Raw genomic sequence first — 19,359 nt, forward strand, 5'->3', positions numbered from 1 at the left:
CTGGAATTCAAGTGCTACAGTAGAGCACTTGAGCTGGTTGCAGGAGAGTTAGAACCATTTTGTGGAACAACGGAAGCACCTTTTCACTATACTTCCCAGAGCAACATACTTAATAACGACAATCCTCCTCACCTTCTCCCATGGCACCATGCCTTAACAGCAGACTTCAGACCTGACACAAATTCGGTACAAACCTTGCTCTAACTGATCATCACTCTTGGTTCTGTTCAGCTCTGCTGCCTGCTAATGGTAAGTGAAGTGGTAAATGCTACACACTAGATTTTTAAAAAACTATTATTATTTTCTCCGTTCATGCCACTCATTGATGAAATATTAAGCCCCTGAAGGAAGGCTACCAACCCTGCAAGGCCTGAGGTTTTCAACAAGTTTCTCAAGGAAACTGAAGTCTTTTGATCACTGCTTTCTATTTTATTACAAATGAGGACTTTGCCACTAACTTTAAGGGTAGCAGGCTTAAGAGACCTGTGGGAAAGGTGCGATTTACCACAAAGAAAAACAGCTACTACAGAATGGACAACACACCTCACCAAAACCCCACCAGAAGAGTGCACTTCGAACATTCCTTTTCCAAACTGCCTCAAACATCACATGTAAATTTTTATACACTACTGGAGAAGGAGGGAGTGAACAATGAGTGGCTCCTGGAGACTTTCTTCATTTTTTAAGACAGCCATATTCAAACATACCTGGGCTCTCCACCCTCTTATAGTGGTATGGATTGATGCAGACTTCCTTCTGTTTAGATCCAAAAGGAAATTCACAAATATCCAATGGCTTCAGCTCATGATGGCTTTGTAGATCAGGCCAACGCCAAACACGACAGTAAATTACATGGGGAAGGCCTTTTCTGTGAGAAACTTGAAGTCGTCCATCTAAAGAGCGGGGGATAGTAACACACTTGCTGGGTTGTCCTGGACTGCTCAAGGCTTTCTCCAGTTCTTCCATAGCACCCTTTTTCTTTTTCAGCTTTTTTACCAAAGCATCAACAGCTTTTTCTGCCCATTTTTCCTCTTCATCTCCTTGTTTCCAGCCCAACAGACGCTTTACAGCTGGGCTAGTAAAGGAGAACAAACTGGCCATTGACGTCATTTGACACAAGTCTTCAAAAGGTTTGCTGGGTTCTATCTGTTGGGGGTTTTTTGTTTGTTTGTGGGATTTTTTTCAAATAAACGTCAGTGTACACCAAAAGCAGTTACTGCCACTGATGAGCTGTTTTATTTCTTGATGGCTGACATATGAACATATGGATGTCAGTGATGAAGTCTTCACATCAAAAATGACGATTGATTCCTCCAAATCAGTTCTATTAAAAAGAAAATTTAAGAAGTAATTAGTAAACAAGTAAAGAATGTGGTAAAACAGAAAGGCAGGTATTAAAATAATTCCTGTTTCAACCCTAGCCATTGCACCTCATTTTGTTTCAAAACAAAATCCCAGAAGTCCTAGGACCTCACCCCAAACCTAAATAAAAGTAAAACATGGTTAGAGTCCCCAGTCTTTGCATTACTTATGAGCGGGGAAAAGGACAGTCCAGGGTCAAAAGGGACAGCATGGCTTCTGTTAATGTTCATTAAATCCGTCACTTTCTTTCAGAAGACAGGCTTGGGGAATATGCTTTAAGCCTGGTATTATATCCCTGTCCCATGTGCTTCACCAGAAGACTTAAATTTGCTATGAAGCAACAGTTAAGAGGCACGGTGGAACCAGTAGTTCCACTGCCAGTACAGCATTGAAGTACTCAGCTTCTCAACTGGATCTTTATTGCCCAGAAGGAGAAAATACTAAAGAATCTTCTTGTTCTTGAGCTCCAACTAGATGTCCCATGTTTTTTGAAAAGTATTTAAAAAATGAGGCAGAAACTGTAGATAACTAAAAGAAAAACAAACAATTAAAAGAAAAATCCAACAAAAACCCCAAACCAACCCTTCCTCAGCCACTCAAAGGTGGTCAACCTTTTCAGCTGTGGCTATTTTTATGCTGCACTTCCTCATATCTTGTAAGAGGAATATTTGAAGCGCTGGGTATTTTTAGCCTTTGGCCAAAAAAAGTATGTTTTCTTTTCCCCAGAAAAAGAAGGGGGGGAAAGGCACGGCAGAGTAAAGTACTATGTGACCTTTAGTACAAACTGCCTCAGAAAGGAGAGAAGCAGAACATCACCCTGCAGCCCAAACAGCCCTCATGCTCATGAATGGTGGTGGTTTCTACCACTCACCAGCTCTAATGCAAATCCTCCCCCCACCAATTTAAGGAGTAACGATGACAAGAGGAAATGATGTGCTGTGGCAACGAACTGATAAGAACTTGTAAAATCCCTTGTGAATACTAAATAAGCAAGTATAGACAATGAGCAGCTGGCAAAAAGCAAGAGCAGAGCTAAGAGAAAGGATGTCAATAACAAAAGATGCTTCCTTTCTTGCTACAGAGACTGCCAAACAACATTGTCTCTCAACTTTTGATAAACCGTGGTGAATTAGAACACCTACCGTATCCCGAGACACCAAATCTGCACATAAGAGAAAGGGGATGGGGGGATGGGGAGCAAGGTTTAAATACCTCTGTGCTGCTTCTCTTAGATTAAAGGTAACAATCAAGGGCATCTTTTTTTTTTCCCCCTCCTATCTTTGATTAACTAAAAGTCATCTGATAAGGCTTTTTAAAGTGTCTAGGCACATTTACAAGCTTAGTCAGACACACGGACAGGTACTTTCCTATAACAGAGCCACATATTAAACACCACCAGCCAAAGATACAGCAAACATCTCTAGATGAAGCATTTATAATATCCCACATGTAACCACCTTAGAATTTTCTGCTAGGGAGGTGGAAGGTGAGGAAAGCAGGGAACAAACCCAAGGAGAGTTGGCTACTATGAAGAATGTAAATTTTAAAAACCCCAACTTATAAACACCCTTTACAGGAAAAAAAAAATAAATCCATTTATTTCACACAGTAGCTTAATCCTATTGGTACTTGTTTGATTATTCAGCTTTGTGTCCATAGTATGGAAAAAACTGAGAAAAGCAAAACAAAGCAAAAAACTGTTTGAAAATCTTTCTTCCTAAGCACTCAAAAAAAAAAAAAAAAAAACAGGTCTACACTGCTTCAGTAAGTCCATAGAAGAGGGTACTGAAAAAAAAAAGGGGGGGAAAAGAAAAAGAAAAACACAATTATGTATCACCTTATTGCTTCAGAAATAGGACATTTCTGTACTAAGTATAATTCAGCTCCCTAGAACTATCACATATACGAGAAACTTTGCACCCTTCAAAGTAACAGGAAATACATAAAGGGAGATAAACTTGGCCAAGAACACAGACTAAATTTATTCTTTTACTGAGGATAAAAGCTGACTGTTCTAAAAAGTAAAAGCTCTTTATAGTCACAATTAACTTACTTCCAAGCCTTGCGTACACTCAATAGCTGTAAGATATCAGCAATTGCTCACACTCCTAAAAAAGGAAATGAACCCACCTAGAGCCTTAGACCAGAAAGACAACAATTTGCAAAGTTCTATTTTTGTTTCTTAGCTATGCTTTCAAAGAACGTTAAGCATCACCAAGGCAGAAAATAAACTAGAAATTTCTAGAGTTAAGTTGAGCTCAAACAAGATTAAGAAATGCCTCTTGACTGCTGCCACTCTCACCTACTCCACTACAGCTGCCCCATCTATAAATATTAAAAAATCAAGTTTACAGATCTATGATTCTATTCTATCACCATGTATAATTTTATTTATTTATTTTTAAGTATTATGAACATAACAGTAACATGCATCAACTTGGAATGAAATTTTACTGGTTGTGTATCATTTCAACATCATTAACCCACAAGCATGTGGATGGGATAAACAAGCTAACTAAAAGCAAAGAACATTGGAACAGTTCTATTAAAATGATGTTTTGCAGTAACTAGTATTTGTAGGGTAAGTGTCAAGAGAATTTTGGTAAATGACACTGCCCTATAAACTATGATTTTAGAAATATCTAAATTAACTCTAAAAACTTTACATTGGTCTGAATAGCTATCAACAAAAGCACAACACAATAGAACAAGTATTCCAGAGGCATCATAACAGATTTAATCAATACTGTTTCAGCTTCTTCAAAAAAAAGTTCCACATACATGCTTGTACTATAACCACTGAAAAATGAGACTGTTGAAGTCTTTAATAGCTTTTATTGTAAATCCATTCTGGCCACCCATGAGCCTTTCAAGACTCTTCTGCTGAAGTGTATTTTCTACCTGTTCAAGAAAAGCAAAGGCAAGAAAGAAACCTTGCAACACACTACTAATAGACTTTGAGAAGTACAAGTGACATTAAATTTATTTCATTATAGGCCTTTCAGAAGTTCAGTTAGGAAGGCAAAAATACTGCAGGCTTACAGGTTTTGCTTTTTTTTTTTTTTTTTTTTTTTTTTTTTTTTAAGAAAACAAGGTAGAATGAAAAAGATTCATGAATTATTTGTAGACTAAAAGCATTTGCCTCTTTGGAGCTAGTTAAGGTTACAAAGCAGTAGGTTCAGGTATTTATGTAGAAACCAAACATTTTCATGTAGAAACCGCCACTCTTGTAGAGTTTTAAAATATCTGAATGAGCGGCATAAACCACATTTACAACATTTACTTCCATTTAATGTAATTTCAGCATCTAATTTTTGAAAGGTTTCTAAGTAATCATAACCTCTGCTAGGAACACCTTCACCAGATCATCTGTATTTACAATCAATTTCTTCCAGGGTTTTAAAAGTGCATGTTATGAGCTGTGACTGCAGTACAACAGTGCATCGCTATAAGATTTGAGCAGAGAAACAAACGCTGTAAGGAGTTACATTTTCATTCATAGTGTTGCACAAATTACTTTTATTGTTGCACTTCTAGAGGCAGCTGGTAACAACTTTCATGGGGAAAAAAGCTTTCTTAAATTTCCTTAAGAGGCAGAGGGTCTATTAGGCCTTACCTTCTTTTATTAAATAACTTTTCAGCTGAGCTGCAAGAAAACATGGGCTGAAAAGCATGTTATTACTTTTAAAAAAAACCCCAGTTACAAACATTCTTTAAAGAGTGAGTGTAATGCATTGCATGGGGTAGCATGAGGGGGCTTTTAATGGCTGAGTATACAAGGAAGTAATCGCTGCATCAAAACTAGACTTTGGGGCAAGCGTTATTTATACATTTAAAGTTCTTGTTAATGACTACAGCAAATGGAAGGAAACTAGTTGTGTGAACAGGTCCATTGTTTGAACCCTTTCTTATTACCTCATCAAGCCAGCTACATAGTAACAAAGTTGGCTAACAGCAGAACATACAAATTACATCTCATTTGTGAAGATGGAAGAAACAGACTACCTTTCATCTACCATCACAAATACTGAGCAACTCAACTACTTTTTGATTCCTCTTCTGAGATTTTCCTAGCCTACTATATTAAACTGGCAAATTTAGCAGATTACTTTGATTCACTATCAAGGAATCTTCTGGCTAAAAGGGCCTGAGAAAGATCACAGCAGAACTGTGATCAATATAAAACTGTATATGGTGTATTTACTCTAGTGAGATGCACTTTTTATGTAACATGTTCTGCCACTCCCAACTAATTTCCCACCTGCAAAAACTGAATCTAAAGCAGCATTAACCAATCAACCTATCACCCCAAGCAGCATGGCAATGAACAATGGTTTTCACAAGCAAAAGAGTAAAATGGGTCTACAGTCCTCATCCCTTCCTACTGCCAATACTAAGCTTGTATTGCAAATGTACAAGCACAATTCTTTCCCTCCTTAATTTACTTGTTTGCAAATTAAGAAAGCTTCCTGTAGCATCATATCCAATCTGAAATAAGGAACTTCGCTGCTCATGATTAGAAGCTGCTTTGAGACTCAATTTCATCATATAAAACTACCACTTGCAACTAGCTACGCAATTGGTAATTCATTAGGGCTGCTGCAGATTTGCAGTTAAAGCTGTTCTGCAGTCAGCTCTTGTGCTTAACTTCACTGCCCTTTCAAACTTAGAAATGCTGCCGTATTTTGGCTCCATATATACATTAGCATATTACATATTCAGACAGAAAGCTCAGGAACTCGATTACAGTATATTACAGCATATTATGCTACATTTAGTCACCAATATTTTCTTTAAGACTATCTAAAACTACAACATCACACATCAAAGTCATCTGGTTTTATCAAGGTCCTTCTTTCCTTATAAATTTCCTGACAGGAACTGCACAGGATTGTGCTTGGGTTTTCTTAACGTTTTCCCAAGTCGACACCTTACATTGTAGCCTAGCTCACAGTCCCATGCAACCGCATGCCTTCGAGCCTTTTCTTGAGGACAAATACAGAAGAAACGTCAACCTCACAGTTTTTCCATACACATCAAGGATAAAATAAATCCTAAGGTCATACAGTGGTTAAAAAACCTGGGTAATACACTTGAACACCATTGGCATAGCCTCTCAATGGAAAACATTTTTCTTCAATTATCCTGTGCAACATTTTCGCCATGAAAAATATCATCAGTGGTATAACCCACTTTTTTCCCCTCCTACCCTTAAGGGTAGGTAAAACACCAAAGGAGATCTTATAAACAGTATCAAAAAGGACTGGTGGTATTTTCATCATAACTGGGCTTGCACATCCAAATGCACACCCAGTTGACCAAAACCTGTAATAAATGCTTTCATACTAACACTAGATTTCCTTGCTTCAAACATGCCTTGTAAGACAATATATTCTAATAATACATGTAAACAAGAACAGAAAAGAATTGTCCGGCATCTTCAAAAATTTTACTAACTGTGACTGCCCTCCAAACAAATGAAGTATATTGACAACTTCAGACATGGCTTTCTCACACAATACTTGTTCTTTTCATTTCCACATCTGTACATCATCTAACACAGCTTAAAAAAAAAAAAAAACAACCAAAAAAAAAAAAACCAACAAGCAAAAAACCAAAACCCAAACCAAACCCGAAGCATTTAGCTCTGTCAGCTGAGAAGTATTTAACTAGCACTCTCTTAAAAGCAACGTAACAAAACTCTGAATGTACGAGGAAGTGGAATCATAAAAGCCACATAGCAAAAATGATGCTTCTGTTTTTTCTTAAAGTCTTTTCAAAAATTACTGTTAAAAAAATAATACAAGTGATAATGATTTGTATCACAAAAGAGGTCCAGTCAGGAAGGGTTCACTAACAGAGCTCCACTGCATTTCAAAAGCACCCTCACTTCCAACTGATGCCAAGAAAACCTCAGTAAAACTGTAACCAAAGAATATAAAGTTTTGAACTCGTTCTGCATCATGGCAAAACTTGAGTTTAACTGTGATGCTGGGGAGGGGAGAGGGAGAAGAAACAAAAACTTCCCAAGCTTAAAAAAAGTTAGTAACTATTTCTTATGACATCCACTTAGAACACAAAAATCCAGTGCTCACACGGCCCTGGCCTCCAGAACTACTCTAATTACGGAGCAATTAGCTTTTGTAGAAATTCCCAAAACCTACAAATTCTGTCTTAGAACCAAAATCTCTCTCCCTTAAGTGTTTTGTCAGAACCATGCATTTTCTCACACTTCTATTGCAGCTAATTGGCACTTTCCAACAGAAGCATTATGCTGAAAAATGCCACCATCAACAGCAGTCAGCACATCTGAAAGTCAGTCCTGAAACTGCCTCATGTTTTCACGGTTATTTAAGATCTATTCTAAGCACAGCAGATAACTACAAGTTAGCATCCATTTCTTAATTAAAATTGCATATAAGAGCATCACTAAATTTCACTGAACATGAAAACAAAAGCCTATGCCTCCATTGGTAAGTTGGTGGACACAGACAAGCAATTGGGTGAGTAGGGATGACCTCAGTATACCTAGAGAAAAAAAACGTGAAAACAAAGAATGTGTTTATATAAGGGAAACCTTATAGTGGCCTTTCAAATACTTACAGGGGGCTTATAAGAAAGATGGGGACAGACTTTTAGTAGGGCCTGTAGCAACAGGACAAAGGGGAATGTTTTTAAACTAAAAGAGGGGAGATTTAGATTAGATATTAGGAAGAAATTCTTCCCTGTGAGGGTGGCGAGGCGCTGGCACGGGCTGCCCAGAGCAGCTGTGGGTGCCCCATCCCTGGCAGTGTCCAAGGCCAGGCTGGACGGGGCTGGGGGCAACCTGGTCGAGTGGCCAGTGCCCCTGCCCGTGGCAGGGGGTTGGAACCAGATGATCTTTGAGTCCCTTCCATCCCAAATCGTTCTATGACCTTACACTTTTCACAAACCCTAAAGAATGTTCAAAAATTAACAACCTGGAAAAAGCCTTCAAAAAATTTAGACGCTTAAATACAAGACTTCAAAGAATAAGATCCCAAACACTGCCACGAAAAATGTGAACTGGGAACAAAGAGCATAACCTGAAAGGACTTTACACTTTCATAAAGCTTTAAAAGAGGGAAAGAATAATAAAGATGTATACATACACACTTCCACTCCAACTGAATTGCATCAAGACTGTGACAAGTTTACAAAAGCTACGGGATTTGGAGGGAACACTGACAATAGTAATTCAGCAAGCTTTTTTTCCCCTCGCACAGAATGAATGAATGGCAAAGTATTCTAAATTTGTCAGTTTGTGACATCCACTGACCCAGAATTCAGAGACACTACTTCATAGTTGGTGTATCAGTAGCAGCGATTCTGACAAAGATCCTCTGTCAAGGATGACAGTCCTGGCAGACTCAACCTTGGTGGTAGGTCAGTAGGGATACAAACTTGGCAGGCGGCATTCTGCACCTTGCCAACGCACACTGGTCAGCACACTGAAGTGCCAGCCAAACTGTTCTACGTGGTCACAGGAACACAGCTAAAAAGGCTTCCAGAAAACAGTGCAGGAACTTGCACTGCGACTAATGATAACTGCAAAAGTCTTATATTACTGTTTGACTTGCTTTTAATGAGCTGTTTATCAATGTTAGCCATAAAAAGTATCCAAATTGTTCTCAGCTCACACAAGAATAAATCTTTTAATTCTTAGCACAAGCTCCTTACCTGTTGCTATTAAAAAATCATTTAAAGGTCTTTAAAGAAGAAACACTAACACATTACATTTAATTTCAGCAAATTTATCACAGACATTAGAAGAAAAGTGCATTTTAATGGAAAAAAAAAACAACCCACCACTTAACTGTCAGGGAAGGAAGATATAGGGACTTGCAGAGAATTGCCATAGCAGTATTTCTGCAGGTATGTAATTCAGCCAAGAGCAACTTCTTAGAGTTTTCCTTACAGAACTATACAGAAAATATAGAGGACATTTTTCTGAAATTGAAAGTGTCCTCTGGAATATTAAAGATCACAGTTTGCAAAGACATTTGAATAAACCCCAAAAAAGTCACTTTAATAGAGCACAAGCATTCCACCTCAAGATACAGAATTTCTTCCAGCTCAGACAGTATTTATTATCATGAAAACTCTGCAAGATCACCCACTCAAGGTGCAAGATCAGAAACCTGAGTTTGTAACAAGAACCAAGTAGTACGGGATCCACCGTTATAGCTCCTTCAGCTCCCATCAGAGGTTAAAACTCCAAACCTCAAACAAAAAACACCCACCACAGCTGTATACAGCATCATACCAGCACGCCCTTTTGCTGTGATCTTTTGTCATTAAGAGAAGCCTCTCTCTTTCCTTTCCCACTTCTCATCCCCATCTCAACAACCCATCTTGGGCTTCCACTAGAAAAGTTTCCTTTAGAAGAAAATAAAATTCCTCCCTCAAATCTATTTTTGCCACATTTGAAAGGAAAAGAAAGTTTTGACAAAGGCAGGCACCGTGATGCACATGGCCTGTTGAGGTTTTGTTTGGCAAACCTAAGTGCCAAACACTTAGCAGCAATTTGGAGGCCAAGTTAACAAAATTTTAATATCAGAGGTAAATCACTATCAAATGGTAGGGATTAAGACATTAAATCCAACAGCACCCTACACTGACAGGGCACTCAAAAGTTACAACACACAAATTATGAAACATCTTCAATTAAGTTATTTGCTGCTTCTATTAACTTCCACTACCAACTCCTGCTGCCAGCTTCATAAAGTATTACAGCTTTTGATGAGCATGGGCACATGACTGCAATAGTGTGTTTGCACCTTTATTTTTCCTTCCCCTTCTCTTCAATCACAGTCTGTGATGCCTCAGAATATCAAAAGGATATTCTGTGTAGAGCTTCCACAAGTGAGATATGCAATGAACAATGCCCATTTCAGTTTTCAGTATTTCAAAGCCACTCATGGAAGGTAAATTACCTGAAATTTACAAAGGAATGAAAACCAGGAAGAGATTTCACCTAAAACTATCACATACTGACAATCTAATTTCCCATGACAAGACAAAACTTACAGGCTGATGCAAATGTTGACAGTTATTCCTCGGAGGTGTTGTTAAAGCAAAGAGCCCCAGTCATTCACTGAGTAAAATCTCTTAAATCCCTACAGATTCCACCAAAAGAGTCAACAACTCTTGCTGAACCTATTCAACAATATATTCAGCAACTACCGCTGAAGCGGATCTTCTCTCCCTCATTTTACTGTGAAATACCTTCGTTTCATTAGCTTAAAGTCACGTCAGAAATGCCACAATTGGAACAGAGGCACAGATCACTTGATTTCCAGTCTTGTGCCTTTAACCGCAAGACCACATTTCCTCTATTAAAGTTTACAACCCGCAGAAAACAAAACCTGCCATTCTAAATCACTCCAGCGGCCCCTGTGTTGGCAGGCAGCTGTCAGTGCGGGATGCAGGGGAGGAAGGCCCAGGTGAGGGGTGCGAGCCCTGCCATCGCCTCCGCGGGGACGCGCCGCCGCCACCGGCCCTCACACATGTGCGCTTGTTACTCAGCCCCTCCGCCGGCCAGGCCTGGCTCCGGCCAAGGGCGAGCTCCTTGTCTTTAAAAAAAAAAAAAAAAGGCAAAAACAAAAACAAAACACAGAAGAAGAAAGAAAGAAAAACCGCCGAGCCTCTTATTAGCATTGCAACAGTTTGTTCCTACAGTTACGTGCACAGACTTATTTTTATCAGCACGGAGCGTGTTTTAACAGCCCAGCAGCGCGACCCTGCGCACCTCTCGCCCTCCCGGGGCTGCTCCTTCCTCCCCCCCGGCCCCCTTCCCACCCCCCGCCGCCTCCCGCCCGGCCCGGGACCACCCAAACCCTGTCACCGCCAGGCCCGCGCGCCGGGGGGGGGGGGGGGGGGGGGGGGGCGGCTGAACTCTCTCTCGGCTTCCGAAAGGGCCCGTTCCCCCGCCACCCCCCCATCGGGAAGGCGAACCGCAGCGCTCCCGCACCGCTGAGGAGAAGCGGCTGAAGAGGTGCCGCTCCCCGCGGCCCGCCGCCCCCCGGTCGCTCCCCGCCCCCGCGCCGCCCCGACCCACCCGGCACGGAGCGAGGCGGCCTCCCCGCCGCGGCGGCACGGCGCTCTCCGTTAGGCTTCAGGCGCCGGCTGGGCCGCGGCCGCCCGCTCGCAACAAAACTTTATTGGGAGCCCGCGGAGGGGACAGCGGCGCGGCGGCGCCGGCGGGGCCAGCGCCGGGACCCGGATGTGCGCGAGGGGCGGGGGGAGCGCGCGGGAGGGCTCCTGCGCGCCGCGCATGCGCGCTGCCGCCCGGGGGAAGCGACCGTGGCGGGAAGGGCCGGGCCGTGCGGCGGGGATGTGGCGGAAGGGCCCGCCGGGGGTCAAACCTGCACCGCAACAAAAAGTGAAATAAATTAAACAACCCTGACATGTTCGGAGCTTGTTGTCGAAAAAGGAATTTTCCCCGAGATGGTGGAGCAAAGCAGTTTCCTCAAGCCCGGTGTGGGCCCACAGCGAGACCCCTCAAGAGGGAGACGTGCCTCATGGCCGCCCATGGGCCGAGGCCTTGCCGTTGCAGGGGAATCCAGTACTCCCGCCGCTCGGAGCCGTGTGCCCGGCAGCTGGCACCGGCCCACCAGCAGCTGTTTTGCGGTGCCGGTAGGGTCTTACCCGCCATGGTGTAGCTGAGGCCCTTCAGATGGCTGCATCCTGTAGTAACTAAAACCACACAGCAAAGCTCCAAGAAAATGTGTTAGCAGTATTAGAAATTACTCTAGAAAAGACTGTAGGGATGAGGATTTACATACTGTATACGATGTCAGTCCTGGACAAACTCATAATTCTCTCACAACTGTCCTCATCGCGTGAAGTGGAAGCGACCACCATTTTCTCAAAAGTATTTTTTAAACAGTACAAAAGAATGTTTCGGAGGTACCAGGCTAAAACCACCTCCAACATGCCACAGCAACGCCTGACCTTGATTAAGCATACTGCTGATATAACTGTTTGTTTCTTGTCATTTTTCACTAAGTAAATTGGTATGAGGCTGAACTAAAGAATTGGGTCCACACCGTGACTTGATGGCAGAACGTTTTCATTTTTAAAATTTTCCTGAATATGCAACTGACCTTTGGAACTCCACCTAAATTTCCGCTAGATCTGAAGAATGTGCTTACTTCCATGAAATTAATGATAAAAATCAGTTGTCTGTTCAAAGGCCTTTCATCATAGGGAAGGACTGGCAAAGTGTGGAAGGCTAAACCATCTTCAGCTCTGCTCTTCACTCTGGTCACGAGCAGGTGAAACTGCTCTCTACAAAGTACTGTTGAGGCCTGAACTCTGAGGGCATTGAGAAATTCAGCTTTATATGGACAACAGGAACATCCACAATTAGGGGAAAGTATTTCACACTTCAGCCCACAAAGTGATTTTAAGAGGAAACTTTACCTACAGGAAGTTTATTTCATAACGCAGAGGCTGCCTTCCTCAGAGGAGGTTGATCGGAGCCTGATTCAGACACGCTACTGAACTAAACGAAATCCTAGTCTGATCCACTACGGAAATTCCTACAGAAGAGTTCCTTCCTCTGGCAAAAAAATCTGTAGGAACAGATATACAGGGCAAAAACTTCATTTTTACGTAAACTTGTATTGCTGTTGTAGAACGTTTGACTACGCCATCTTGCAGCAGTTAAAAATCTGGCACACCAGTTGCATCTGGCCTGCCAACTGAATCTTGCTATCAAACAAACTTCTTTTGGAAGAAAATATTAGAAACAAGCAAAAGTAATGAAGTTATTTTACATATACATATATATGCATATATACAAATACATATATAATAAAGCTAAAAAGAAACTACATGAAACCCTATGTTTTATTTGTGTAAATTAAGAGTAACACATCTACTAAAAACAAAGAGAGAGAGAGAAGAAAAAGCCATGTAAAGTTTGTAGAAACGGAGAAAAATATCCAGTGACCCAAACTGAAGTTTCAATTTCAAATATATGTGAGCTTTGAAGAAGTTTTCTTCTGATTCAAATCTACATGGCACTTGATTGGTTTTGATGTAAACAGAAGTTTTTAGCCCCAGTGTACTCTGATCTATGCAGAGATCAACTAATAGCTCAGCAGGCTATCTCTACTAAAGTTCATGACAGCAGTGGAGGAGCAAGGCTTTCATGTAGTTCAGCCACAGAACAGAGCTAACCTTTAGGGACTCCTATGTATCTCTGCACCAGCAATTGTTCTGCTTTGGCCAGGCCGTCCAAAATATAGGACAAAAAAAAAATGTTGGTCTTTTTCCAAATCTTTTGTGTAACTTAATTAATAAACCAAGTAACAAACAACAAATTGGCAGCAGGCATTTTAGGTGTTGTTCATGTGCCAGCCATCATGTTTCTATGAAACAAAATGTTCTCTTACCAAGAAGTTACAAAACAGTTGTATACTGTCAGATGAAGCTACAGCACAGTGCTCTGATGTGCTTCTTCCTGCAGAGGTTTTAAGAGTTCCAGTGATGAGGAAAGCTGAAGGTGTGCGTGCAAGTGTATGGGAGAGGACAGGGAAAACTGCAAGTTTTCCAAAACGTTCTCAAATCTACACGCAAGTTAGACATACCTGCTTGCAGCACACCACTCCTCAGAAAGCAGAAAGTGATTCTTAAGCACAATATACAGACTGTTTTGGAGTATGATAATAACAAATGTGATCTATGGGCTGAAAAATAGTTTTCGTCTCTTGGGTTTTTTTGCCGTTTTATCGCAGTCTAATGTTGAATGGGTAAAACCCAAATGTCTAAAGTCAGGTTATCTATTCCTAGACAATGAGACAGAGTAAAGGACAAAGTAAATTACATTGGCTATCTAATGATTGAATTCTGTATACCCTTAAGGTCACAATAAAATGACCACCGCTTTCACCACTGTCTACTTCATATACGGTTTCCATCACTTATATCTCTACTGCCATGCTGCAGTGGGTCCACTCTAATAACTTGGCAAGTTCAGTAAAAGGCTCGCAACAAGGAGACTCACAAGGTGTCCTGAACACAGCTGCCAGAAATCATGTGGTTTCATGAATTCATTAATTTCACAACTCATGGAACCATCAATCCTCTTTTAGCGTCAGCAAACCTAGGTTTTCCAACACAGAGACATGCAGGTTTGATAACCCAGGAAAAAATTATTAGCTAACCTTCTACTTACCTGCATGTTTTAATTATTATTGTGTGTTCAGATTCTGCAGAGACAACTGCACATGTTTATACTTTTGGTCCTGCCTTTTAAAGTCAACTAAAGTATAAGTACCTGCCTCACTTTCCTTTGCACGCAGTCTGATGGCAATGAAGACAGAAAACTGTCTTCTCATAAACCTGCATTGCTGTAGATGTTTATGGTGGAGCTAGCTATAACCTTACAGTCTGGTCAAAGTACAAAACAATCAACAGAAGAACTACCACCAGTTTGCGTCAGGCCTTGCATGGTTGAGAAGCAACCATGAAGTCCAGCAAGTATCTTAAATTACATCATTTTGAATTTTCTCTCCAGATTTTGAATATGATCCCTATATATCTTAATGAGATTTTTGTTTGGTTAGAAATGAATAGTTTGAAAATAAAATAGATCGTTTGAATTATAAAGAAATAGTCTTGAAAAAAGTTGCATTATTACGAAACTCCGGCCTCCCTGTGACTTCTAAAATGACTGCATTGTTCAACTTAATTTCCTATCAACTTTCTAAATTGCAGGGGGGAGGGGGGGAATGTTATGTAAAAAAAAATATAATTCATTAATTAAACACACACACACAGTTACCATGTCTCTACACATTTAAATATTTGCAAAGACACTTTATAACAATGTTAAAAAAATTCCTGTAGTGTGAAAGATGGCTTGGATATTTAAACCAAACCTAGCATAAAAACAGAATTGGGGGAAATGGATAGGATAGCTCAATAAAGTTCCACTCTCACAGCTGTCAGCTGAGAAGAAATGGGGGAAGGGGGAAATGCTGAGAAAGGAATTTTATTTTTTTTTGGCAGTGAAGAGAGGAACATGCCATCCCTGTTCAAAAAGTTTCAGGGTGGGAAAGGCTAAGGAGGGGCTAACATACTATACATACCTTTACATATATTTTTGAGGCAGAAAAACAGCGTTGTGTTTGAGCAGAGTTCAGCAAGTGGAAAGGGAGGTGGCATTCGCTCTGACCATGTGGTCCTTTTAAATAACCCCGCAATGTACAGCACACTGAGTGAGAGCAAGCGTGATAGATGGTAAGCGGCTGCCTGACAACAAGAAGGCAATACAAACGTGGTATACATTGCATCACATATGTAAGAAAAAAAAAAGAAAAAAGTTTAGTGTCTGGAGGAAATATATTAAAAGTGTTCAACTACAAGGCCCTTGGTGGTGTGAGCTCTGGTGAAGTTACACTCACTGGCTCACAGCCTTTGAATTCTCGAATAATAAATTATGTACCCTGTTATTGTTAGAGCCACACTTTTGGGTACCATACATGACTCAACTCACACAGCAGTACAGAGAAAGGGAGAGAAGAATTAGCCTTGTTTCCTGAAGCTATGGGTAGAAGACATTAACATGAAATTGTAGACCAGGGGAGGGAAAGGCAAGCCAAAGTTATACTTCCCAGCAAGTTTAAAGCTGCAAACTTGTTTTCCTAGACTGGAAGAACAAATGAGATGAGACACGTAACTGAATACTGGTACATCTACAGAGATGTTAAAAACAAAGACATTATGTAAAGGTTTTGTAAGTTCAACTCTACCGTGTCTTTTCACACTCTACAGGATAAAAATGTCACTGTCTTGGGGATAGCGTATCCAGTTTGACAGATCTGAGAGTCAACTAAGGGTGCAAAACTGAACACAAAAAAATTCCAAGAAGAAATAAATACATACAAAAAAGGAAAGGGAAAAAGAGCACTGCAGGAAAAGTAAGACATGTAAGAAGTAATAAGTAAGAGAAACCTTTGCTTGAGAACTATCGCAGAGTACACATCAGAGCGTGAACCCTCTTCCATTGACACCTGCGGATAGAATCTGGTCAGGGCAGAGTACTGCTGAACCGAGTCTGCTTCGTGGAGCAGGGGGTGGAAACTTTCCCAGAGGAATGGAAAAAATGTCCCAGCTGATTAACACAAAGTAATATACTACTCTTACGGAAGAAATTATAAAGAATTTTAAATGGCACAATTCCTTTGAGTATTCTGCCAGTGTTGCTACTTTTCTAGACTATCACCCAACTTGCCCTCACCATTGCATCAGCAGTACAGAAACATGTAGTACTCTCATTCTTCTAAATCAGTGATTTTCAACTATTTCCAGAACATGACCTCATATTGTAAGAACGCTTTCTGGAGCCTGACACCCACTACTAAGCTCAGAAGACAGACAGACCCTGCCTCCTAAAAGCTTTCTGCCACAATCAGACCAAATACCGGTGGACAACAGAAAAGTTGGACCACAGAAGTGGGATAGAAAAGGTAGTACGGAAAGAGAATGAATCACAGTTAACTTCCTTCCACGTACTGTAACCACGTGATCACTATGAGCTTTTTTTCTTTCATGAAAACTCTGCTCAAAACTAGCCATGAACAAAATTGTCTTATTTTCTTAGAGATTTACTCCATTCCCTACCACTTGTTTTACATCCCACACCATTAGCCAAACACGGAGCCTTGTGGCTGTATTCTTCTATGGTATCACTTGCATAGACCCAGTGGTCCTCCTCGGGCTCTTCGCTCCCCAGCCCAGGCACTGCCTTCTGAGCATGGTCCCTCTTTTGGAAGCGACTGGTGTTTGGGTGGGACGCATTCTTGCTGTGGGACAGCAAGGAGATCTAACGTGCAGCCTCACACTCAACATAATCATCTGCTGACACAGCCATGAGCTGAATTCCATTTCTCGTAGCAATAGTTGGGATCAACATCCACAATAACTGTGCACTGAAAACTTGTATTTGTGGCTTCATGGCCAAAACCACAGGAAAACTATTTTTAGCTCAACGGAGCTCTAAATAGTGGAAGAACTGAAAATTTAGCTCACATCACAAGCCAAATTCTTCTCCTGGTTACACCCACTCTATGGAGAAGCTTGAATATAATAAACAGAAACACTCTGAAACAAATTAAAAAAAAAAAAAAAAAAAAAAAAGCAAAGGGAAACTTTTGCTTAGGAGTAAAATCAGTATTTAAAACTCTAAATGAAGAAAGGTACATATCCTCCAGCATTTCCTCTAGAAATATATACAAGGAAAGGAAAAAGGAACAGTTTGAAACAGAAGCGATCTATTACAATAATTGTACCTATTATGATAAAGGTAGTTGATCCCACTATGTATGTCTGAACAATACCTATAGCTAAAATCCCTCTCGGTTCATTATGCGGGTACCTTTGGCTTAGACCAGTGACGAGGACACGGAGTTTATCTGTATCTCGAGAGAAGACGCAACAGATGAGTGTAGCCTATGAGTAACAAATCAGGTTTTAATAGCTAGACCTGCATGTAATTACTCACAAGCAAACTTTCTAACAGCAATTTTATCACCTTGGGATTTCACAACATGAAACAATTAGCGATGGCAATGCAGAGTGCTCAAGCTTTCTCATGTAGGAACCGACAGGACCTGACTTTCTCCTTCTGGGTGCCTCTCTGCCAAAGTCCCCAAGTTACAGGATGCCGAGCCTTTACAACATGTATTTAAATCTCGTGGCACACTTAGGGACACAACTTTTTTTTCTACCCTCCTGACCAAATAGTTGGGCTTTACAATTTCCTCTACAGTATCAAGATCTGCATATACAAGCATAATAATGTCTGTTATAAAATTGAAGTGCTTTTGGGCATAGTGTAGTGCAGCTTTTGGACAGCATGTTGCAAGCTATTTGCTTCTCTTTGAAAAATTTCCACAGAAATTTTATTTTCCTTTCTTCGCTTTTTGTTAGGAGAACAGGGAAACTGTATCATTTTCTAAAACAAAAATAAAAACTTTTCTGGAGAAGCCAGTAAGATCAGAAAATCACAAAATAGGGTTTTTTTCTCATAATAATAATAATAATGAAAATTATTTTTCATTCACTATTTTATTGTTGATGAGCTTTCTTCCATTCTTTAAGCACTGCCCTGTGAACTAAGTTTTAAAGGGAAATACAGGAAGGAAAATAAAAAGGCAAACAACACATTTTCAATTTTGATTACATTTTTTGCAAATCTGAAATAAATAAGGGTTATTGTTACTGTCTAAACACCTTCACATGTCACAGAGTAAAGGAAAGAAAGAAGTTCATAAATGCTCCAGCTGCTTAGACAGGCCCCATGTAAGGCACTGTCACTAAAATAGTTCACAACCTAATTACAATTCACCACATCTTGGGAATGACATTTAGGATTCTCGAGGCGCTTTTAGATAATTTTTAGACTCTGTGTAGAAGTTCAGCTGTCACGAAGTCGGTTTTATTTTGTAACAGATTTTATCCTTTGGAATGTTATGTTTGGATTGAGCTGAAGATATGGAAAAATACATGCAGTATAGTTTCCTTACCAGACTGAAATATAACTCCTAAAACAAAGCTGAAACTTTTTTGTCCTTTAATGTTCAGATTCTAGCCTGTGCTTGCCTATAGCTATTTAGATTGGGGGGGGGGGGGGGGGGGGGGGAGGAGAAAAAGGTTTCCCTTACTGCATTATTCCGACTCCATTAGGGCAGTCAGAGGGAATGCCTGCTTTTTATCCAGTAATTAAATAAATATTTAACATTGCAGGATTTAATTGGAATCCCAAAAGTTAACAATAGCCTCTGCTGTCGGTGTCGCTATCTCAGGGGTTCTGTTTTCACAGGCGTATATTTAGATCTCGGCCACATTGCCCACTTGCATTACAAATAGTACACCTCCCCCCCCCCCCCCCCCCCACCTTAAAAAAAAAGAAAACAAACAAGAAGCTCAGTAAAATCTGGAAACTTTTATAAAGTGACGCCATCT

The 19,359-nt window shown here is 40.5% G+C and overlaps 1 protein-coding gene across 2 annotated transcripts in view; it reads right to left on the bottom strand.

Moving 5' to 3' along the window:
- The window catches only part of SMAD5 (SMAD family member 5), a 30,581-nt gene that overhangs the window by 10,748 nt on the left and 474 nt on the right, over window positions 1-19,359 (bottom strand). Inside the window, exons 1-2 of one of the 2 annotated variants that reach the window (XM_080398497.1) lie at window positions 11,441-11,626; window positions 708-1,324 (exon numbers count right to left, since the gene is read on the bottom strand). In XM_080398497.1, the coding sequence (XP_080254623.1) occupies window positions 708-1,110 (403 nt within the window). In that variant the 5' untranslated portion in view covers window positions 1,111-1,324; window positions 11,441-11,626. Of the gene's footprint in view, window positions 1-707; window positions 1,325-11,440; window positions 11,627-19,359 lie in introns of those variants that run through there. The other variant, XM_080398498.1, reaches the window with a different exon arrangement.

The sequence above is a fragment of the Falco punctatus genome, assembly GCF_963210335.1.
Source record: "Falco punctatus genome assembly, chromosome: 8".
Taxonomy (NCBI): Eukaryota; Metazoa; Chordata; class Aves; order Falconiformes; family Falconidae; genus Falco; species Falco punctatus.